The sequence below is a fragment of the Notothenia rossii genome, assembly GCF_949606895.1.
Source record: "Notothenia rossii genome assembly, chromosome: 10".
Lineage (NCBI taxonomy): Eukaryota > Metazoa > Chordata > Actinopteri > Perciformes > Nototheniidae > Notothenia > Notothenia rossii.
Window position 1 is genome coordinate 3,759,488 of NC_136908.1, and position 25,254 is coordinate 3,784,741.

The 25,254-nt window shown below is 41.0% G+C and overlaps 1 protein-coding gene and 2 long non-coding RNA genes across 3 annotated transcripts; 1 reads left to right on the plus strand and 2 right to left on the minus strand.

Moving 5' to 3' along the window:
- Positions 1–645: 645 nt before the first annotated feature.
- LOC307022285 lies at positions 646–3,712 on the minus strand. Its single transcript, XR_013803353.1, has 3 exons — positions 3,536–3,712; positions 906–1,001; positions 646–780 (listed from the first exon to the last, which is right to left on the minus strand). It is a non-coding gene; the product is annotated as an uncharacterized lncRNA (long non-coding RNA).
- LOC307022283 (CMP-N-acetylneuraminate-beta-galactosamide-alpha-2,3-sialyltransferase 1-like) lies at positions 1,468–23,754 on the plus strand. Its single transcript, XM_079654996.1, has 7 exons — positions 1,468–1,575; positions 9,530–9,769; positions 9,906–10,102; positions 17,169–17,348; positions 20,057–20,102; positions 20,191–20,310; positions 22,637–23,754. The coding sequence occupies exons 2-7, from the start codon at positions 9,560–9,562 to the stop codon at positions 22,838–22,840; spliced, it is 957 nt and encodes a 318-aa protein (XP_079511122.1). The 5' UTR covers positions 1,468–1,575; positions 9,530–9,559; the 3' UTR covers positions 22,841–23,754.
- Positions 6,115–7,700, minus strand: LOC307022286. The gene is made up of 2 exons (XR_013803354.1): positions 7,657–7,700; positions 6,115–7,014 (listed from the first exon to the last, which is right to left on the minus strand). It is a non-coding gene; the product is annotated as an uncharacterized lncRNA (long non-coding RNA).
- Positions 23,755–25,254: the final 1,500 nt, after the last annotated feature.

The following is a 25,254-nucleotide window of genomic DNA, read 5'->3' on the forward strand; positions in this document are numbered from 1 at the left end:
GGAGTCCTCTGGACACTGTGGAGGTGGTGGGAGACAGGAGAATGACAGCCAAGCTGTCCTCCCTGCTGGACAATATGTCCCACCCCCTCCAGGACACCCTGTCCTCACTGTGCAGCTCCTTCAGCGACAGGCTGCTGCACCCCACCTGTCACACGGAGAGATACCGCAGGTCCTTCCTTCCTGCAGCGGTCAGACTATACAACCAGCACTGCCCCTAGTAGACCCTCCTACACACACCACAACACAGACTATAACACCCCTTGCTGCTAAATACAAACCAACTTTGTGCAACATGTGCTATATGTGCAATATATATATGCCATTAATAACTGTGTAATTTATACCTGGCTGCTAAACCCTTGTTACTGTTACAAGGTATCTATCTTGTATTTTGTTGATTGTGTAACTTGCTGCTGTTAAATACCGTCAAACTATGTGCAATATGTGCTTAAGATATGCAACACTAAGCTGTCTGTGGCTCTTTCCTGCTGTAACGCTGCAAATTTCCCCTCTGTGGGACTAATAAAGGTATTCTGATTCAGATTCTGATAGGTCATGTGCGTGTTCGTGTGTGTTGGAGGAGGGGCTCTGTAAGAGAGTGGCAGATTTTTTCCGGCTGTGTATTTTCAAATTCTAGCGCACTCGAGCTGGTTTCTCCAAAATTGCCTACCCCACCTTTAATGTATAAATATGTTTATTGACAGTTGATTGAATTGCATTGTTGTGTGGGTGAGTCTGTCGTGCAGAGCGGATGCCGGGCCGTTCCTGCTCGCCATTCGCCTGAGTAAAGAAATGGATAAGATTTAAAATGCGCATATTCATACATTGCTAACAGTACGGGTAGCGAGGATTGTTCATGAAGTAAACGTGAGAATTAGTGATTGGTTGTGTGATGATAAACTTACCTCTGTCTGTTCTCTCTCCCAGGGTGTTCGGGCAAAAGAGTTCCCCCGGGCCCGCACACCTCTAGTTCCGGGAGTCTCCGGGGGGAAGTTCGACATCTTTGTACATAGATATAATTTATTTAATGTACATTGTCATAGCTTTATTCATGTGTATATTTTTGGTAAATTGGTGTGGAAATATTTAGTAAATGTGTGTATATAGTTGTGGTGAATCGTTTGCTTAGATAATGATAATGGTATGTGCCAGCCAATGAAGGCCTTCTATAAAAGACAGTCAGTGTTGTTAAGAACAGGGTTGTATACTGTGTGGGTGATGGAGGGCAGCCATGTGGTCACAGTGGATTGAAAAATAAAACAGTTTTCTGTGGAAAAACACCAACCTGCCTACTTCTCCTATTAAGCCTCCATGACAGCTCGGGCATTCCAACACCTCCCCAACCCTGGTTATGTTTAGCTTTGTATTGTTCCTAAACCTGACGAACTGGTAGCAGGGCGGGGATACAAAGGATGGAACGTTGCCATATTTTGAGTCTCAACACGATGCTCAGGTTTTCTCCCCACTGAGAGTTAAACCTGCTTGGCATCACCTATTGTACGATGCACATCCAACAGGTTAATCTGCTGCTGCTGCTGCTGAACGTCTTGTCCCATTTGCAGTGTGCTTAGTCAGGTAAGACAATACATTCATATATATATATATCACACGTTTCCACTGATGGGATTTTTCAAATACTGTATAATTCAAAAGTCATTTTAATCCGAGTGACAGAAGGTTTGAAGGCTTAAATGTAAAAGGGTGTGATTAAGTTCTTCCTGCTAATGTCTGCCTTTAACCTGTTAAGCCAGAGAGACCCCGGTACCGGGGCCTTCCTGCAAGATCTTGCAGGAAACAGTGTCTGAGGGCATGTTCATTTAATAAACTATGAATGTGTTATATCCATGTAACGGGAAGAAACTCATCTAACTGATCATTTAAAAAAAAAATCAAAAAAAACCCCACAATGCTAACGCTGAGCCTCAGAACTAGCAACGAGTGAAAAATGCTAACAGATGACTGCACCGAAATTCACTCACAAAACCTTATTATTTATCTTTGCTGCACATCCACCCCATCATTTCACATCGTGAGGTGACACAGAATCGAGGGGTACCCTTCATTATCACTAGGGGTGCACCGAATGGGAAATTCTTGGCCGAAACCGATACCGAAAATAGGAAACAGTTGGCCGAAAACCGAATGCCGAAAGGCCGAAAATGATTAATAGAAATATATATATATATATAATGTATACATTTTTTACCAATGTTGTTCAGCTGCCTGATTATGGAAAAAGACATGATTATGGCAAAACTTAACTTAAATAATAATCACTAGTATGGGTCCATAAAACATTTATTCAGCACTTTTGAATGCATACAGTACATTAATTCCATGTCAAGTCCATTTTATTTTCTCTGCATTCAGAACAAAGCCAAGGTGCTTTCAAACTGCATAAACATCTAGGCCAGTAGGCCTACAACTAAATAGTGTAAATAAAGACTGTAACAGCCAGGCCTTCAACAACAACAAATGCACCTATAAGTGCATGCATACAAATGTGCAAACTGGATAAATCCACATGAATGTAACTATTTACAAATGAAATTACAATTCAATTTCAAGAATCTGTAAATAAGGCTGTCTGTCCTCATAAGCAAAGTAGTAAACATTGTATAAAGATACATAAAGTGAAAACTGGATACAAAATCCACAACCAATTACAAATTAAATTACAATTTCAAGAATCTGCAAGTAAGGTGGTCTGTCCTCATGAGCAATGTAAACAACATTGTATCATTTAGATACCGAAAGTACAATATATTGAACACTGTGCTGCTGTCATTTCCCCCTAATGATAACCTGAGATGGTGAATTATAACTCACAATGAAAATTGTTCAGGAAAGTGGGTATAGAGTAGACATGTGGAACTAGATAAGCTTATGATAAGCCAGCCTTGTCTACTTATTAAGGAAAAGTGGGAGGTTCTTTTTAATGAACAGTAGCTTCTCTGCTTTATCAGCCATAAGTCTGTTCCTCTTCTCATCAAGCACATGAGAGGCAGCGCTGAACAGTCTCTCGCTGTCAGTGCTTGTGATTTGATCTTACTCCGCATATTTGTCCGGGTGTTTTGATTTCAAGTGGTGGAGTAATCCCGAAGTGGTGAAAGTCTTTGCAGTTACACCCCCTCGAGAAATGTCAACTGAACACGTTTTACAAATCGCAATCCGCGCCTCTTTCTCTGATATTTTTAAATATCTCCAAGCGCCAGACATGTTGGCTGTGAGCCAGCCGCGAGCATGGTCGCGCGCCGTGCTTGTCGCCGCGTTTTGATTACGTCATCACAACAACACGTTAGCTTACCAACGTAACCCTGTTCTCTGACATTCGGTGATATTTTTTCGGTGCTAAAACCCTTTCGGCCAAAAGCCGAAAGAGCCTTTTTAACCATTTTCGGCCGATAATTTTCGGCGGCCGAATATTCGGTTCATCCCTAATTATCACTCAATTATACAAACTCTCTGAGATAATAACAAGAACAGACATCAAAACATATGGCGCTAGGTAGCTAAAAATGCTAACCTGGCTCACCTGTGTCGTAGTCTGGTCAAACGTGGTCTTCAACGGCATTAAAACGATAAAAACGCTGCTGAAGTTAATCCATAGGTTAATCCAATGTGTCTGTGTCCCTTTGAAATGATTTCTGATAATCCATAAGCAATAAACCTGCTTTTCGGTTTTGAGATGTCAGACCTAGAGACAGCTTCACTCTGGAGCAAAACTGCGTGCGCGAAGCCCCCACCTTTTTATTTGACCATGTGTGTGAGTGGGGAGATACCCCTTTGATTCTATTGGCTCTAACGGTCAGAAAGAGATGTCAATCACCAAAATTTACCAATGGGTTCCAGAGAAACGGTAAAACCCCCATTTCCACCCAAATCACCTCAGAGGTGGTTTTTTTTGTTGCTAGACCTCTCTAAAAAGGTCAAATGTCACTTGTTTTGTATCAACCTTGATACAGGGTACTTATTATATGTTGCACTTTGGATTCCTAAAGCTTTTAGTCTACCTTACCATCATCCAAGGTTAGTTTTCACTATAAGTAAATGTTTGGACGGACACTATAATTTACAGTTTTTTACTATGTTCAATCTGAATTTTCTTTAAAATAAAAAACATCTATATTGATTCTGAGTTTTCTACATCCAACTGACAGATTTATCATTACTTTGAGAACACAGATTATTAATGTAATCCTTTTAGAAGGGAAGATATGGTCATTTGTTCTGGGAATGTCATTTTCGAGCCTGAGACCTGAAAAACAGGCTCAGGGCTAAACTGGTTAAATGTAAAAGGGTGTGATTAAGTTATTCCTACTAATGTCTGCCTTTAAAACAAAACACTTTTACTTTTTTGGCAAAAGTACAATTATTATAATCTCATAATTGCCTGTTAGTTGCTACAGTTTAGTCAGATGATGGTCTGTAATGATGTTGAAATGTGTAATTTGGTTTAAAAGATTAGGCAATATAAAGTCGAACTAATAACCTAAAATGCATTTGAAATCTTTTTATTTTGACCATGTTTAAAAATAAAAACTAGTTTTCTACTTTTGGATTAAATATATTTTTCTTTTTCAAATAAAGCTAATTCAAGCAACACATAAACAACACGTTTAACATTCAGAAACTGCACATTGGTTTTGCTGTTGGTTACACAATGTGAAATGTTTCTCTGAGAAGATGGCAGCCTTTTCTGGCGTTCCAAACCCCATGATCAAACAGCACAGCAGGATGTTTTCTTTTAACCTCTGATTGTGATGACAACCACGTATTTATTTAAGCAATGCCATGGAACTGGTTTAATTTTATCTACAAGCACTACGCCTACTGTACATATTTAAAAAAAACATTCTTATTTCTTCCGTGCTCTTAACTTCCCCTTTATGCACCTATGCACCTGTCAGTATTTATGTAATTTGCCTCTGAAATGATGGACTTTCCACCCTTAAAAACGACATTTTATGCCACACATTTGAATTGTTTGCCTCTCCTGTGACATGTCTCTATGCTTTAATGTTCAAAAAGCTCTTTATTGTTCTCATACTGCCTGTGCTGCAGCACCTCTTTTCACCCTCTGTCTGAAACCAGAGCTCAGTCTGCTCTGATTGGTTTGTAGAACGTGATGTTAAAGTGTTACAAATATACTTTATGATAGAATAAAGTGCTGTAAGGTAAAACGCTGTATGATCAAAGCTCAACAGTATGGACTTTATATAATTTCATATTGCATTGCATCTCTTTGTTTAATAGTTATCAGTTGTGTTGGGGAAATATTTTCCAAGGCCCATAACTTTGACCCAGTTTATCAGTTCTGTCCTGACTGAGCACACGCACCTGTAACCTTGGTGCTGTGCTCTCAGTGTTCTGTCTCCCTGTTCCTGCCTGTTGGCGTCAGCTGATAGAGGTGTTCTGATCACCTGAATCTCCTCCTAGAGCACCATTGTGTTCTTTTTAACCAAATATCTCTGAGGGGCGTGGGGAGTGGCTCCTTATTTTCATCTAAAGTAACAGCCAGAGAATCAGCACTTTGGAAAAAGGGCTCAGTGTTTCCCATAGAATTTGATTCTATTTGTGGGGGCACCGCACCGCACCCCCCCCCCCAACTTTCTTGTTGCTCTGTGTTTCGTTGTTAATTAGTGAAACACACCGGAGTTGAGGATCTGTGAGGTTTATTCTCCCAAAAATATAATTTACAATTTAGGCATTTAGCAGACGCCTTATTCCAAAACGACTTACAATGACCAATTACAGGGACATTCTCCCTGGAGTAACTGAGGGCTAAGTGCCTTGCTCAAGGGCACACTAGTAGTGGTGTTCTAGGCAGGATTTGAACTCGCAACCTTCCGATCATCAGCCCACCTAGACCAAAACATTAGACCACAACAAAAATAATAATAATAAAAAATATATATATATAATTTTTTTTTTATGAGATCCATTTGTGGCGGACGATATTTAATTGTGGCAGCCCGCCACAAATAAATAAATGTATTGGAAACACTGTGGCTGAAACAGAGAGGATTATGGGATGCTGCAATGATCTTGTTGTGGCAATAATGGAAACAGGAAATAATGAAACAGAGAGGAATCAATAAAACACAAACACAGTTGAAATGAATCATTATTTAGTTGCGCAACACCAAGCAACAACGGGGAAACATTACCTGCTCTCAAGCAATCATACAGCAATGCTCCCACGAGCACAAATATCTCGTGTGCTGTATGCAAAACACACACGAACATACACTTAAAACACAAACATTGTCAGGTCTCATAAACTTGGATATGTTCCAGATGTCGAAAGGTCATCATCTCATGACGTCTTTAGGAGTCTTGCAGGATATGAATTATCCAACTAACAAAGACTTAACTGCTTGCACATGAACGCACACACAAATGTTCCTTACATTAACTAACACTTAACTAGGCGTCGACCGATTATCGGCCTGGCCGATTATCGAGGCCGATATTCCGCATTTTACAGATTATCGGTATCGGCCTTTTTTTTTTAAATCAAATTGCCGACACAGCTTTGGCTCTGATGCGGCCGATTCTCTGGCTGCAGTCACCACTGTTCACGGGCAATGTCCCGCCCACAGCGCTATCTGATAGGCTATTACTGAAGTGTCAATCAACACTGAAGATTTTCCGGCAGCCAGAGGCGGGACCTTCTCAGATTACAGGCAGGTGCGAAGAACGCAGACACAGACAGAGGCAAGCAGCAGCAGTGAGTGGTGTTTCGAAGGTAAATCAGTTGAAAGCCGAAGTTCAATAAACATCCCAATCCCCTATGCTGAAGTTGCAAAAACACCACGATCTTATGATCCAATTCTATCAGTTTCCCAGTTACAAAGGAAAAGTTCATTAAACATAAAAAGGCTTGGCGTCAGCCACTTAACATAATTAGCAAAGAGACGATTCTCTGGAAACTGTAATTTAATAACATATCTATTTACTATGACTAGGTCCAAGTGTCACGATCACAGGTACAGATCAGAACCCAATACACTGTAAAAAAAAAAAAAGTTAGGACAACTCAAAATGTCAAGGCTTCAGGCTGCACAAGATTTTTAAGTTAGCACACATTACACATTACACATTACATTCTAGTTGATCGTTAACTCACGGTAATCCTCCCTTAATTATGCAGTCCGTCTTTTACCATATATTCTGGCCATAAAACAGTTTAGCGCTGTGTTTCCTCCCTCACGCCAGGCTCGACCTGACAGACCCGTATGCATGGATGTATAATAAGAACCCGCATGTCCTCAATGCTGGCCGACAGACGGGTTGCCAGAATATTGCTAAAACCCCGATTCATAGTTATATTTTTCTGCCACTGATATTCATCTTATGTGCTAAGCTAACAGCCGACCACCTTTCTGGCTACACTTGTCCATCGTAGCATACCTTAGAAGTCTAGGGCCAGACATGATAAACGTTTCTTAAACATTTTTCCTCTTTCAGAGAAGCGTTAGCTAGCTAATGTTAAACTCGGCTAATGTACCACAAACAAAAAAATCTAGTGCCGCATTAACTGATAATTCACGAACAATCAACTAAATAATTCGCAATCAATTAATGTTACACTTTAAATCAGACATTTTCTATATTAATAATTTCAACACAACATTCAAACAAAGTGCTCACCTTGAGGATGCTCAGTCCCGTTGAGAACAGCAGAGTGCCACTGCCGAACACGTCGTAAAGACGAAATACTGTAGAAAACCCCCTGCAGATTTCTGTTGGAGACCCCGTTCATAGCTCGAAGCATACACAAAGAACTTAGTTTGAACTCTAACCTTGGATTTTTAAGTTTTGCCAACTGAATTTATTAAATGACGCACACTTTAAACAAGCAACATAATAAAGATAGTCGAGAGAACTACTTTAATGTAGTAAGCAACTCAATTCAATATTTTTTGTTCACTTTACAAACAAATTATTTTCAGGCCAACAATTTTAAGTTTGCGTTTTTACAGTGCTAGCACGACTCAGATACAACCAGTGTATAGCAATGTTCAGTTTATTCAGGTCAGGGACAGGCAGGGTCAAAACCAGGAAATCCGGTCAGACAGGCGACCAAAACCAGACAGGGAGCAGGCAGGTAGTGATGGCAGTTTGACACTGAAGCTTCGAACGGAGCTTCAACCCTGGACTTCCTATTCCATAGAAGCAGTGCTTCGAAGCTTGCTTCAAATCACGTGACATGTGACGTCCGAAGCAGCAACTGCTTCAAATCACGTGACATGTGACGTCCGAACCAGCAGCTGCTTCATTTCCTGAATGAATCAACTCACTGGTTCGCCGTCCAATCAGGTGATTCAATGCACTGCCTCGTCTCGATTCTGACAGGTGACAGGTTGAAACAGTTTCAAATTTGAGCGCTTCAACACTTTATAACCGCTATAAACAATGCGCGGGTTGTTGTCGTAGTTTGCATTGTTGCTGTTGAGTTGTTGTTGGCATTGCATTTGAATTGGATCATTATAGAGCAAGCCAGGAAGAAAAATAGGTCGTTCTGGCTCGTGAAACACTTCGAAATGTGGAGAAGTTGTGAACAAAAAGACAATGAGTGATATAAAAACACTTTGATGGCCTAAGGACTTGATAGCCCAGTGGATAGAGCCGGCGGCCAGGATGCGGCGATATCCTCCGCGCAGCTGGTTCAAAGATCGGAATAGTTAAACTTTTAATCATTGCTTTTCAACTTTAATACTTTAATAACTGATAAAAGGCCCTCTCCGCCCAAAAAAATGTCAAGCACTCTCTAGTCTCTTCTCAATAACCCAATACACACTATTATCAATCTTTAATTGCAAATAGAACATGATATTCAGCCTGTGTGTGTGTGTCTCGAATATTTTTCAAGGCAAAGATACGTTAAACCCACTGCAGCCTTGCACTTCGCCAGGAGAGGTCGCTGTAACTGAAGCTTCGAGAAATGAACCTATTTCCGACACAATTGTCCAAGTGGTTCGACGCTTCATTCAAAGCTTCATTTTGCCATCACTACAGGCAGGAACTCAAGATCCGTAAACAGGCAGGCAGGCAGGGATCAAAAACCGGGCCGGACAAAAATCTAGGCTAGAGAACAACACTCACTGGAGAGCTTGGCGGAAACTACAAGACAATCCGGCAAAGGACAAGTGATAGTGAGGTGGTATAAATACTGTGGAGTGATGAGGGAATGAGTAACAGGTGAGGGGAAGGGCTGGGGAGACCAGGTGAGGGAAGTGAGCTGATTACAAGGGCCTGGAGGAAGGCGGGATCTGAAATGACAGGAGAGTTTAGATGAGCCACCAAACAAACAATAATAGAAGTGACACCAAGACTGATATAACAATCTGTTTGGTGTTCGGAGCCAAACCCTTCAGAGACATGTTTTGTATCTGAGACCTATAATGTATTGATGAAAAACATTATATAGGCTTAGCTGTAACTGCATTTTACTCCAGTAATCAATGTTGAAATCCAAATTGGTGCTCACGTGTAATCCATTATTTTGTATTTGTCTCCACAGGCTTTATCCTTAAAGCAGCACACAGACAAGATGATTTCGAAACTGAACCTCCTCATTATCATCATGATGGTGACGGGAAACTGCATGTTTTGGAAAGCATACATCTCACAAAGTATCTGCGCTTGTAAGGAATGTTCACCTTCAAAAGATCTGTGGTACGACAAGCGTTTCAACAAATCTGTTCAACCTTTCTTGTCGGCAAACATGAATTTCTCAGAGGAAGCGTTCAACTGGTGGAAGGTAAGTTGTGACCTTGCAAGCAGTTGAACAAATATATCTTACTGTAAAGTAGTGGTATGGCATTTGAAATAACTCGTAATGTGCTGATAGTTTAACCTGTATTTGTTCTAACAGCAAATCTATGTGTTTCTTGCAGCGTTTACAAAATGAACAGGGCACCTTCGATTTATTTAAAAAAACAGTTCATGATCTGTTTGGGATGTTCCCACCAAAACCAGATGTGAAGGAATATCGTCCCGACCGCAGCAGGACTTGTGCTGTCGTCGGGAATTCTGGGAATTTGCACCGATCACGCTATGGACCTTTCATTGATTTCCATGATGTCGTTATAAGGTAAATCCTCAACAACAACAAAAAAAAAAAAAAAAAGTGGCACTCATAATGTTACCTACGTGAAAGTATGATAGTATTAGCATCAACATACTTAACGTACCAAAAGAATGGGTATTTTCTGAATAATAACAAGACACCAGTGGTAGTTGCAGAGTAGATACATATTTGAAAGAAATGTAATTTATGTGCCAGACTCTAACATTTAATAGTGGAGGTTAGAAAAATGACAAATGTCTTGAAAAACACAGATTTCTTATTGCTTTGGGAATTAACGTTGTAATCACCATTGAAATACATATAAATGTGACTTTGATGGATTATGTGATTCCTAAAATAGCAGTTAATGGTCAGTCTTGAAACCAGTTCTTCAACCCTATCTCCTAAAAATTACGTTCCCACAGAACTAAACTGCATTCTCAATTACGTTTAGCTAGAAACGTATTTTCTCCCACGTCACATTTCTTATGAACGTATCTTAAATACGTTTATTTTCTACATATCTTTGCTATTTAGTGTCTTGCTTATAATAATGATAATAGTCATTTATAATTATCATTTTAGAGCACACATTTGAAATTAGTAGGCGAGGCTGTAATTTCGCCAGCTGTTACTCTCATGAGCGAGGCAGAAAATAATAGTTATAACATGCCAAAAAGCTGCTGTGTTTATTGCACCTCAAACATTAAAACAAATCCAGAGTTACGTGTTTCTGTACTTCCTCTAAGAACAAAGGACAGTAACAGAAGATCTCTGTGACGCCAGATGTGGTCCGAAAAAAAATTCAGTTTAGGATGGCCGAAGACACTACACTACCCATAATCCCCAGCTATCGTTTGGGATTGCAGTCCCGTTGACAAACCCCGTGATTAATCTTCCAGCTCTGGGATTGAATGTTGGAGTGGCAGTGCGCCAAATTTACGCCGAGCGTCAAACTCTTTGAAATGGAACGAAACCACGGCAGACTATTCAAAACTGGACTCGAACGCCCCCCCCAGAACTACACATGCTGGCTATTGTGTTTCGCAACATGTTCTCTATGGCACGTCTCTACTGGGAATTGTAGTTTTAAAAGACGTTTTTGTTTTTCCCAAAATTAGAAGTTGTCAGTATTAAACTGTGTACAGCCCTGGAGGTTTAGGCGATAGGAAACACATTGGTGTGTACACATTTAAAACATGTAATTACTAAATGGGTGAAAATCGCTTGTGTCCATAATGGGCAGCATTAATACCACATAACAGCTCAGTGTTACTTCGTAATTCTACTCCACTACAATTCAGAGGTTAACCTGGTATTTTTACTCCACTACATTTATTTTAGTTACTTTGCAGATTCTGATTAATGATGTGAAATATAAACAATCCTTAAAGCAGACTTGAGTTACACCTGAGTAAAATTCAGGGATAGGTGATTGTCAAGTGCCAACAATCAGGAGAGATATTTGATAGTTGGTGCTTGAGAAGACTAAACATTTATCGGCAGATCTCTATAAAGTATATTAACTACTCGTTACTCTCTTCTAATAGTTAATTAAAAACTGTGTATAATGGCTATTTTGCACATCCCTTTCAAGATTTCAAGATTTTCTAAGGTTATTGACATATCATATACACAACTACGGTGTAGTTATGTAATGAATGAAAATCTTGGGTCACAGGTTCCTCAACAGTGCATTACAAGACATCTATCAATATGTGTTTACCTCCACCATTAAACTGTCAAATTCTGCACATTTCTTATAATATCTACATCCATTAGAGTATAATTAATGTGTATAATATCAGTTAACATAAGTGCTTCATAACATTGCAGGAAAGCAATATATTAGACGTTAAGTACTTTTGTCAGGCTTAATATTTATCTGTAGATACCCCCAAAGCTTTTTTCTTATTTGAAAGAAGACCTTAACTTAAAGTATTCTTTAATGTGTTAATAAAGGTCAATTAGTTTGTCTGTTTTGCACGTCCTCATATTAATATCTTTGTACATCCAGCACTAAACTGTTTTATTGTAGAGATCACTTACAGTATCTTCTTGATTTTTTATATTCTATATTTCTATCATTGACCTTCTACTTTCCCCCTATGAAAGTATGTACTCTTAATATTTTTTTCATCAAATAACATTATTCAACAAAAATAATTCAATAACGTGCTTTAACCACTAGGCGGCGCACACAAGGTTCACACAGCATACTAATAATAACTTTGTATTATTAGTGTAGGACACTTATGTATGTATAACATCTGAAGATGTGTAGTTTTATTCATATTTGTATATAATTTTACAGGATATTGCTATACTATTTCTCATGTTTTACTTCTACACATTAATATCTGATTTGTAAAACATCACAGACAGAAAGGCATATCCGTCATTTAGCTATTGAAATTGTGATTCCATAGATGTGTCTCCCATCACCCAAATCCCCTGACTATTCTCTCAACTCAGTATTTACATTCTTATTTTCAAAGACAATCAGTAATATCTTTAAAAACTACAAGTCCTTTTCTATCAGCTGTGCACCATTTACGGCTAAAAGGCATGCTAAAAAGCCCAAGATTATAGAATAAAACGAATAAATAAAAACAAGGATAATTGTGTGTTATTGTTGAGTAAATAACAGTGTGTTATTTAGAAAAGAAAAACAAATTAGAAGGAAAAAAAGATTTTAAAAAATACAGATGCCATTTATTTTCCTCACAGACGGGAAAAAAAGTCCGAAATTATACGAATTAAAATAAAAACAAATAAACAAAAAGATAAAAACACTGGCATGTAATTTACGTTAGAATGGTTTTGAATAATAGATGAGAGAAAAATCTACGTCACTTTACAGCCCCGCCCACTTTTGGGGAAACCAACGCTGTCATTTGAACGGCGATGAAGCCTGAAGCCACAGAGCTCTTCTGTTACTGTCCTTTGTTCTTAGAGGAAGTACAGAAACACGTAACTCTGGATTTGTTTTAATGTTTGAGGTGCAATAAACGACACAGCAGCTTGTTGGCATGTTATAACTATTATGTTCCGCCTCGCTCATGAGAGTAACAGCTGGAGAAATTACAGCCTCGCCTACTGATTTAAATTTAACCATATATCGAGCCCGATTCTCAATTTCAAATGTGTGCTCTAAAATGATATTTATAAATGACTATTATCATTATTATAAGCTAGACAATAAATGGCAAAGATATGTAGAAAATAAACGTATTTAAGATACGTTCATAAGAAACGTGACGTGGGAAAAAATATGTTTCTAGAAGATATGTAGAAAATAGACGTAATTGAGAATTTAGTTTAGTTCTGTGGGAACGTAATTTTGAGGAGACAGAGTTGAGTTCTTCGAGCTTAAACAAATCTAGCTTCAAACTGTGTTTGCAAAAGATTTGCAAACCAAATACGATACAATTTACTTTTCTCTGGAAGCAAACTTGTTCTGGAGTCTGTTCCTCAAAAGATAACAAATAATCATACATAATACAAAGTAAACAATAGAAGAGTTTCACACGTTACTTATGTACATTTTCACAGTCTGCAAATACACATATCCACAGAAACATATTGACAATGGCCAATCCCTCTTGGCAAACATTTAAACTAAACATTACATTTGTTTGTTGAGAAGCTTAACGGGATATTGGAAGGAACGAGTGTTTCAGAATACCTGGCTGGATTTCGAATATCCTCTCGGTGTGTGATTCCCGGCCTGCTAACCCCAGGCTTGCTAGCTCCCTGTCTCCCAATTCCCAACCTGGCACCATACGCCTCGGTGGGTTTCGTCTGGAGTCAACCCGTGCTTCTGCCCCAGTTCCTGCTCCTGTCCAGGAGTCGTTTTCCGGAACTCGTCGGGCTTTTGGAGGTCCACGGAGCTTTCAGATGGCTTCTAAGAGAAGGAGTCGCAAGTCCAGGCAAGCAGCCCGAGCCCCAAGAGCCATGATTCCGGTCCCAGTTCTGGCCCCAGCGGCCATGGTTCCGGCCCTGGTTCCAGCCCCAGCAGCCATGGTCCCATGTTCCAGTGCCGGCCCACACAGCCATGGTTCCGTGCTCCAGTACCATCCCACACAACCATGGTTCCGTGTTCCGGTTCCGTGCCCAACAGCCATGGTTCCGGCTACAGAACCGGCCCACATAGCCATGGTTCCAGCCCCAGTCCTGGTCCCAGCAACCATGGTTCGGGCCCCAGTACCGGGCCCAGCAGCTATGGTTCCGGCCCCAGTTCCAGCCCCAGCAGCCATGGTTCCTGCTTCAGTACCAGCCCCAGTAGCCATGGTCCCGACTCCAGTTTCGGCTCCAGGACTGGCTTACCAGCCGACGCCAGCTCCCCGAGGCCTGTCGGCATACCGGCCGACTCCAGCACCTCGTCTCCTGTTGGCTCTCCAGCCGACGCCAGCTCCCCTTGTCCTGTTGGCGTACCGACCAACACAAGTCCCCTCTCGAGTTCCCTCTCAAGCCCTCTCTCGAGTTCCCTCTCAAGCCCTCTCTCGAGTTCCCTCTCAAGTTCCCTTTCAAGTCCCCTCTCAGGTCCCCTCTTGAGTCTCTTCTCGAGTCCCCTCTCAAGTCCTCTCTCCTCGAGTCCCCTCTCAAGTCCTCTCTCAAGTCCACTCTCGAATTCCCTCTCAAGTCTCCTCTCGAATTCCCTCTCAGTTCCCTCTCAGTTCCCTTCTCGAGTCCTCTCTCAAGTCCCCTCTCGAGTCCCCTCTCAAGTCCCCTCTCGAGTCCCTTCTCGAGTCTCCTCTCGAGTTCCCTCTCAAGTCCCCTCTCGAGTCCCCTCTCGAGTCTCCTCTCAAGTTCCTTCTCGGGTCTCCTCTCAAGTCTCCTCTCAAGTCCCCTCTGGAGTTCCCTCTCAAGTCCCCTCTCGAGTCCCCTCTCGAGTCCCCTCTCAAGTCTCCTCTTGAGTTCTTTCTCGAGTTCCCTCTCAAGTTCCCTCTCGAGTCCCCTCTCAAGTCCCCTCTCGAGTTACCTCTCAAGTCACCTCTCGAGTTCCCTCTCAAGCCCTCTCTCGAGTCTCCGTTCAGGTTCCCTCTCAAGCCCTCTCTCGAGTCCCCACTCAAGTCCCGACTCAAGTGCCGTTGGAGGTTCCGCTGGGGTCCTGCCAACTCCATGTCCTGTCCCGTTGGGGATCCCGCCGACTGCTCTCCTGCCAGGGGTTCTGCCAACTCCATGTCCTGTCCCGTTGGGGGTCCCGCCGACTACTCTTCTGCCGGGGGTCCTGCCAACCCTATGTCCTGTGCCGTTGGAGGTTCCGCCAACTGCTCTCCTGCCGGGGGTTCTGCCGGCCCTGTGTCCTCTTCCGTGGGGGATCTTGCCGACACGTCCCACCGGCTCCGGATCCTGTCCGGTCGACACCGGCTCCTGCCCGGCCTCCGGAGCTGTCCGGTCTTTGCCCTCGGGCCCGGCCCCCTGAGAGCCGCGGTCTTCTCACTCGAGCCCGGTCCCCTGAGTGCCGCAGTCTTCACCCTCAAGCCCGGCCCCCTGACTTTCCCGGCCGCGGTCCTCGCCCTCGGACCCGGCCCCCTGACTCTTCCTGCTGCCGCCTTCGCCCTCGTGCCCGGTCCCCTGGGTTCACCCGCTGTGGTCTTTGCCCCTTTTTGGACTCTGCCTTGCCCCCGGGCCGTCCGCCCGAGACCCCCTCCTCGAACTCTGCCTTGCCCCCGGGCCGTCCACCCGAGACCCCTTCCTGGTCCTCTGCTGTGCTCTGGGCTGTCAGTCAAGGCCCGTCCTCCGGACCCCCTCCACCCGCCCTGCAGGACGTTTTGGATTTTTTTTTTTGGTGTTTAGGGACGTCTAGTATCCGTCCCTCGAGGGGGGGGGGGGGGTTCTGTCACGATATTCATGTTATGTCACGTTTTTATGTCTAGGTGTGGGTGTTTTGCTGTTCTCCCGGTCATGTTTTCCTCCTGGTTTATTGTCTGGTCCTTTTCCCTGTGTTTTTACGCATCTAAAATCTTTCTTCCCTAAGTCAGTCCTAGCACTTGGCACATTTAATAAAACCACATCATGAGATCTCGGGCAATAGCTATACTTTCAATACGCTCAGAGAGCATATGTAAGATGGTAGTTTACCCAACATGGCTTTGTAGATGAACATGTACCAGTGACTGAGCCTCCGTACAGTTAGTGAAGGCAAGCCCTCTCTAGCATACAGGGTACAGTGATGATTAAGGTTAATTACAAATCTCAGTGCACTGTGAATCCCGGCATTTAACTTGATCAGGTAATGGGCAGGTGCATTCATGAGATCAAATCACCATATCCAGCACAGGTAAAAAGGTCAGAGACTAGCCTTTTCCTGGCCTCAAGCGAGAAACAGGACTTGTTTCTGAAAAAGAAACCTGGCTGCACTCTCAGCTTTCTAAGCAGATTATTGACCTGAAGTTTAAAAGAGAGACAATCATCAAGCATGATACCAAGGTGTTTAAAACAGGTAACCACCTTTTTTTTTACTGGAGTTAAAGTAGAAGTACTCGGGACTTGTTCTTGAGTTAAAGTAGAAGTACTCTGATTTTGTACTTGAGTATCAGAATACCTTTTATTCGTCCCACAGAGTGGAAATGTGCATTGTTACAGCAGAAAAGGGTCAAAGACAATTTTAACTATGAAGTATGCATACAAAAAATATTAAAGAAAAAAAAAGTTACAAAAATTAGACAATTTACAAAATACACATCCTTTAACAGTTCTGGAGATTTAGCAGCCAGGTATATATTGCGCAGTTATTAACGGCATATATATATATATATATATAAATTGTACATAGTTGGTATTTAACATTAACTTAATATCATATCAGATGGTAGGGAAAGGAACTCTGGGTTCAGAATGTTGGACAAATCAGACACCATTTTGTATGCCTGTCTATTCTAAAGATGGACATGTATTTTAAACCTCCTTTATTTCATAGCAGTCGATACCAGGCGAGCTGTCTTTAGCTTACAGTTATTCATGGTTTAAAACCTCTTGAAGTGTAGATGTCTTGATTTAGTCGTGTCTTTTACCCTTTTTTAAAATCAGGATTACAAAGGGGCAGTAATAATGCTTTTTTAATGTATCCCTCTTTACTTTTTAGGATGAACGGTGCTGTTACCCAAGGCTACGAAGCAGATGTTGGGTCCAAAAAAACTCATCACATCATGTACCCGGAGAGCAGCATGAATTTAGATAACTCCACTCATCTGGTGCTGTTTCCCTTCAAGATAAAAGACATTGAGTGGGTCATGAAGGCCTTCAGCACCGGATACTTTGGAAAGTTAGTCTTACTTTTATTATTCAAATTATTATTCTATTATTTTGTACATACCAATGACACAAAAATAACATTTAGGAGATGACATTCCCATCTCAGACAAAAAAAAAACAGTCAGTCGGATCTCTTCAACATTTCACAAACAGAAATAGGTCGACAACCAAATACCACCAAAAACACAACATGGTGAGCATATTTATTGTTCCTTTAATCCCACTCTTCGTTAGAGCTAATTATTTCCTAGTTCATGGCGTGTTGAGCCACCCTTTGATTTTTTTGTGGCAATAATGTTTTTCAAAATAAATTGTATTTTTAATCTACTCTTCAAACACCTTAAAGGGGAACTATCATGCAAAATGCACTTTTTGATGTATTTTCTACATCAATATGTGTCCCCGGTGTGTCGGGGAACTCACGCAGCGTCAGAAAATAAAACCCTCTTTCTTTTCCTCCGTACCCAAATCTCTAAAAACGGGGCTACAACGGAGCTGATCCAGATTTGTGTCCGATATGACGTCATATCTGAAATGTGGACCCACGGCCCTATCAGAAACGTTGCTATCAGAAACAATGCCCGACTGTTTTGGACGTAATATGGTCGGTGTTTACATTAGCATCGCTAACACTCAGAGCTAACCTGTACTGGAGAGCATGTGTGTGAAGAAGCAGGAAATAAAAAGGAACTCACCTTGTGGTATAACCGGCAAGAGAGAAAGCCTTTGAGCTCCATACTGTTTCAGAGAGAATCCTTGATAATCCATGATATGGCTGCCGGGTCCCGCATGAGCTCAGCCCCCTCCTTTTTTATTTTGTATCAATTATTTTTATTTTGTAAAGCTTTATCCCAAAATCAGCACTTTAGAAACAGGAAGTGAAATAGAGGGATATGAGGCATGGCTAGAATGGGTGATCTGTTTGGTATTTTGAGCAAAACACTTCATAGACATGTTTTTTATATATTTTTATATATCTGAGACCTATGCTGTTGCCTAAAAATATCATGATAGGTGACCTTTAAATTAAGATGGCAGAAAAATTCTTATATTTGGACTTTTTTTTATTCAAACATGAACACATTTAACAACATTGCGTGGTCATTTTTAACTGTTTTCAATGTTGATCAATGAGTGCCGTGCAATACTTGTATTTTTGGTGTGTGTGTGTGTGTGTGTGTGTGTGTGTGTGTGTGTGTGTGTATACCACGCCACAGTTGTCTCAATGGCAATGTGAAAAGTGAATAGACAGCTCTCGACAATAAATGAATATATATGAAATGTAAAATTGGTATCATTTCATCAGATTCTTAAATTGAGAAGTTGTTGATGGTTTATTTCTTAAAATAAGAAAAAATAAATCCGTTCCATGCTGAGAATTGATGCACACACACGCACAAGCACACGTACACACGTACACACACACACACACACACACACACACACACACACACACACACACACACACACACACACACACACACACACACACACACACACACACACACACACACACACACACACACACACACACACACACACACACACTCTGCCAAATGTCAATTAATCTGTTGTGTGGTTGTTGAAACCACCAAGTTTCAATCACCAAAAGTATCTGTTGTTGCTAGGAGCTTAGCACAGGATTTGGAAGACATCTCCAACCATTGTAGCCCAATATTTGTAATAAACTTCTCACTACTACCTCTATTTGTGAGCAATGCTTCAGCGAATCCCTTCTGAAAGGCTCTGTATTCGATAACAACAACTGGCAGTTACTAAGCAAAGCATTACTAATGGAAATCATTCAGCACAGCATTTACATGTAATGCAAACACTGAGATCTTGTCCAAGTCAACCCTCCACTGGTGAACGTCTGAAGCGTCTTTGTGTAATAAAACAGTAGTTGCTTTCGTGTCTAAATTAGGCCAACCATAAGCCGCCGTTAGCTTAGCGGAGGTGAGATAGTGTTAGCCTTAATGCTAGCTTTTTAAATCCACTGATCCATTTTTGCTTCAAAAATTATAAATATGGTTTAAATATGTGGAGATTATCCTGCTGAATAAAAACATGTAAGTATCATAAACATTTGTTGACCACAGAGCTTATTTTCTGCTAAAATGAAATGCTAACTTCTGTGTCGGCCTACAAACAATAAGACATCAATGCTTCAATTTATAGTTAGGGTCAAAAACCTCCATTTAGTCAACACTGGATTACTTAACAAACCTACCTGACACCGTCACAGGGCCCCCATGCCTCCAAAATGTCACTCAAAGAGACAAATACAAACCAGGAAGTCAATAATGTAACACAAAGAAATATGGAACAACTGAAGGGAGACACAAGGTGAAAGAGGAAGGTGTAACGACTACAAAATACACAAAGCAACTGCCAAACATGGATCTAACACGGCTGCAGTGATGATGAGGAGGAAGTGGTTACTAAGAAAAGGTGTTTCATCTGAGATACAACTCAAAATAAGATTTTCTTACTTCGTCTAAAAACAAGACATATCATTTGAGACATATTCTGACTAGATGTTAGAAAAGTATACTTGGCAAGACTTCGAGTTTGTGTAGTGCATTGTCATTTCTTACAAGGCTACAGTGAAATTAGCTTTCTGAGCTAGTTCAATAACCTGTTTTACTTGTTGCTTAGTAACCCATTTTGCTGACAATAACAATCACCCAATGTTGATTTATTTTGTATTTTCATCAGATCATATGCGCCAATACTATCAAAAATCAAGGCTAACAAGAATTTGGTGAGTATTATTTTCAAATGCATTTAACTGGCTGCACGGTAATGGTTCATAAAAATATAGTTTGATGTCTGACTGAATCGTTCAACAGGTCATGGTCCTTAATCCCGATTTCATGATGTATACTCATCATAACTGGCTGGAAAAGAAGGGCGCCTATCCATCCACTGGCTTCATGGCTTTGATTCTTGCGATGCATATTTGTGACGAGGTAAGTTTTTTAATTGGGAGTTTTCCTTGTGGAAGGCACCAGTTTTGATTCAACAAACACAAAATGAGAGACAAGTGTATTTCAGTAATTGAGGACTGGTTGAAAATAATCAGAATCAGAAAACCTTTATTAGAGCGGAAATGTACAACGCATGTGTTTCTTTATATCAGAAGCAGCATATAGTTTAAGTTTGGCGTCTAGGCTCGGGCCTTATCACTCCACAGATTTGCAAAAAACATTGAGTGATGATTAGATAACTATCCCCCGATCCTACAGGTGGAAGCTGGGGTGGTGGTGGGGAAGGCAAGCAGCAGCATGAAACACAGCAGCAGTAGCAATGTGAACGCAGCAGGCAGATCTGGCAGCTTAAATAGAGCTCCATGTTTAGGAGAATGCGTTTGGTTGGTTGTAAGAGGGACGAGGTGCGTCACGTGTTAATGTATCATTGGTGCTTGAGTTGACTTCCTGAACTAGCTCGCAGGCTTCGCCCCATTTCTGAGGATTTAGCAGCCAGGTGTATATTGCACTGTTTTTTATATACTGTATATAGAGTATATTTATATATTGCCAACCCAGTCTCGTGGCATTTCGTGTTATAGTCACAACATTTAATCGATTGATTCGTGTTCACCAACACGATTTCCCCCTTTTTTTCGTGTCACACAGAACGATTTTAAAAGCAATGTATTTCTATTGGTAGTATGTTTCGTGCCTGCAGCACGTCTTTTTGTCCGTTTGGGTCTTGGAAGACCGGAAGCTGTGTGGTTCATAAAAACATGTTTTTACTCAATATCAAGCCACAACTATTGTTTTTATTTTAAATCGTATAATGTCTGACTTTTTTTGTCGTCTGTGAGGGAAAGAAATACTGAATACTGAAATCTGTATTTGAAATGTGTTATTCTTTTCTAAATAACACTCTGTTATTTACTCGCCAATAACACACAATTATCCTTGTTTTTATTTATTTGTTTGATTCCATAATCTCTGGCGTTTTTGGCGTCCGTCAGGAACTGAATTTCAAAATAAAAATAACCGGAAACAGACGTAGGCCTATAAGGGACATTTCAAGCATCATTGCGATTGTGTTGCGAACTCAGACACTTAGGATGTAGGACCCGATTGCACGACCCGGGAGACAGAGGTAAAGTATTGGTAAGACTTTATTCTCCAAAAAACAGCAAGATTAACAAAAAAAGGTCACTATCAAATCTCAAGTTGAGATGACAAAAATAGAGAACTAAATGAAAGCGCTCACGTAGTAAGGAACAAAACCTTTCAAGAGCACAGAGAGCATAGACCTGACCATGGCAGGAGACAAGACGAACTGACAAAGAACACTGAACACAGGGGAATTTAAACACAGGATAACAAGACACAGGTGAACACAATCAGGGGCGGGGCTGACGCTGATGAGCACAGGAGACACAGAAGGGAAACAGGCGAACACAATCAGACACACCAGGGAAACTAACGACAGGGACGAAAACACAGGGAGAAGGACCAGACAATAAACAAGGAGGAAAACATGACAGGGAGAACAGAACAGCAAAACACTCATAACAAGACATACAAAACTAAAAACGTGACATAACACATGAATCGTGACAGATTGTCAACATTTCTGAGTTTAGGATGGCCGAAGACACTACACTAACTACCCATAATCCCCAGCTATCGCTTAGGACTACTGTCCCTGTGATTAATCTTCAAGCTCTGGGATTGGATGTTGGAGTGGCAGTGCGCCAAGGTTACGCTGAGCATCAAACAGCTGTTTGAAATGGAACGAAATGCCTACGTCCGGTTATTTTTATTTTGAAATTCATTTCCTGACGGACGCCAAAAAAGCCTGAGATTATGGAATCAAACAAATAAATAAAAACAAGGATAATTGTTTGTTATTTAAGCAATAGCTCACGACAGGCCGTGGTATATGCTCATTATATCACAGCTAGGGGCGTGGTTCGGCCCGACGCGAAGGCTTGATATTGAGTAAGAAAATGTTTTTATGAACCACACAGCTTTCGGTCTTCCAAGACGCAACCGGACCAAAAGACGTGGTGCCGCCACAAAACCTACTACCAATAGAATTACATTGCTTTTAAAATCGTTCTGTGACACACGAAAAAAAGGGGAAAATCGTGTTGGTGAACACGAATCAATAGATGACATTTATTTCGTGACTATAACATGAAATGCCGTGAGACTGGGTTGGAGTAGGGGTCTACTAGGGGCCGTGCTGGTTATATAAAGTTATCCTGTCTATTTGTTTGTGACTCTTACCAGGTTTCTTTGTTCCTAAATGTGTTTTCTTTTGTTTCCCTAGGTCCATGTGTTCGGATATGGATCAGACAGTGAGGGAAACTGGAGTCATTATTTCGAAAAACTAAAAAACAAAAAGTTAAAAACTGGACCACATCCTGGGAATGTTGAATATGGAATTATCCAGGAGCTAGCTAAGAAAAAGGAAGTCACGTTTTACAAAGGGTTTTGTGCTTCCTTACAGCACGAACAATTAATCGGACCCTGAGAGGAAACGTTCTGCAAAGCATAAGAAGACCAAAGCTGCGTCTCAGGTCGGTTAAATGGAATCCTTGCCATACCTGCCAACCCTACCGATATGGGCGGTAGTCTACCGCTTTTGACATGCTTCTACCGCCTACCGATTTAGCTGGCTTTCCCGACCGAATTTCAATCTTCCCAAATTATAAAAAATTAAAATGACACTCCATAGACACTGGACTGGACTTTTAGTGGAAACCGATTGCAGCGTGTCTGTGATCCCATCATACAAACAGTCCTCTGTGTTTCTGAAAGAGAAACAACGTGCAGAGGAAGGCCAGCGTTACTCCCGGGACTGATAATAATCAGTCATCACTCCCAAATGAGTTTAGGGGAACAGAGACGAGGCATTTGAGTCCTGCAGGGTTTCCCCGTTAATATCAGTTGGCGACTGAAAGACATCCAGTGTTTGGTCTTTTCCGGAAGCATCCTACAGTGTCTCAACTGAAAGAGGACACAAAATATAATACAATTTTGAGATTTGGGGATATTTATCTCCCATTCTTTCACCTTTTCGGACGTTCTCAACAGCCAACATGTCGTTAATGTCTCTTTTTTTAAACTACAGTAATCTGAAAACTGTGCATTATTTATATCACACTGAAAAAACATGAAGGAAATTACTTTTTTAAAGCGGTATTTTCTGATTTATAAGATATATCGCTCTGTGCAAACCTTTCACTCTAATATGTCAACAGCATGAAACAAGAATATGAACCTGGCTTTATCCAATGTTCACACAAGAGTTCTGGCTTTCCTACATCTACATCCTTCATACACTGTCTCAACTGAAAGAGGACCAGAAACACACAACAGATATAATAAAATGTGGAGGCTTACTTTTGGACATTTTACAGACCAAACATGTCGTTGGTGTCACTGTTCAACTGTTCAACACGTTCTCACTCCCAACCCGTCACATGTTGACGGTCGGTCAGGGCCCCTCCCTGTCACAGTATTACGCAGTGTACCTCTTGAGTCAGTTTTCAACGGGCAGGACGTCCCATTGACTTGCATAGAGCTCCCTGAACGTTGGTAATAGACGAGTTGGGATCGCGGCGAAATGCTCTCCGCAGATCCATTCTCACAGCGTTTATCAACCTTTTTCTAACTCAATATCAAGCCACACTTATTGTTTTTACTTCTTTATTTTAATTGAATAATGTAGGACTTTTGTTGCCGTTGGGGAAAGTAGGGGCTCAGAAAACTGAAATCTGTATTGTTTCATCGTTGTATTCTTTTATAAACCACACTGTGTTATTTACTCAACAATAACACATAAGTATCCTTCTGTTTATTTATTTGTTTGATTAATAAACACAAGTTGGAGTCCGTCAGGACCGAGGGTCGGAGCAGCTCATAGTAGTTGCTTTAGAGAATTTTACACCCGGAAGTAAGTATTCTCTCCGCTTCGCTTGACAACCCCGTGATAGTCCTCAAGCTCTATGATTGGAGAGTGTGCTCCGAGGGTTACGCCGAGCGTCGAACAGCACTTGAAATGGGATGGAACCACGGCAGAATGTCCAAAACTGGATTGAATGTGATGTAATGTGTATGGGATATATGTGATCCTAATTGTTGTATTGTTCTTGTCCTTTTTCTTCTAAGGTTAACAACCTATTTAGATTTGATTAAACCATCAAAACTAGGAGTTGTTTCCGTCCATCTTGATTCCACCCATACTGTCGAGAGATAGACAGTACACATACAGTAATTAACATTGCAGGAAAGCAATATATTAGTACTTTGTCAGGCTTAATATGTATACCCCCAAAGCTTTTTTCTTATTCAAAATAAGACCTTAACCTAAAGTATTATTTAATGTTTAAATAAAGCCTTTGTTTAAATAAAGAGTTTGTCTGTCTGTGTCTCCTATTAATATCTAATAATAAAAAATAACACATTTCAATAACGTGCTTTAACCACCAGGTGTCCCTTTCTATCAGCTGTGCACCGTTATCAGGGATGCAAACTCATCAGGTATGAAAAAGGTGACAAGGATCCGAGCCCCCGGCTCCCCCACCCCACGGAATGACAGAGGATTTTAGCAGTCAGAACAACTAAAGCAGCAGTGTTAATAATAACAGAAACGCCAAACAGTCACATCTAATAGAAATATATAAAAGCATTTATTTTAATTGTGTAGCAGTCAGTTTATAATTTTGGCAGCACTGTTGAGCATTTTGAAAATGTATTTTCATGCCTCTGTGCAAGGCTTAGTCTTTCTATCTTTATAGCCACATGGTGTAAAGTAACTAAGTTCATAAACTCAACAAGTACTATACTTGGGCACAATTTTGAGATACTTGTACTTTATTTAAGTATTTCAATGTTTTTGCTACTTTGTTCTTCTACTCCACTACAGTTCAGAGGTGCATGGTG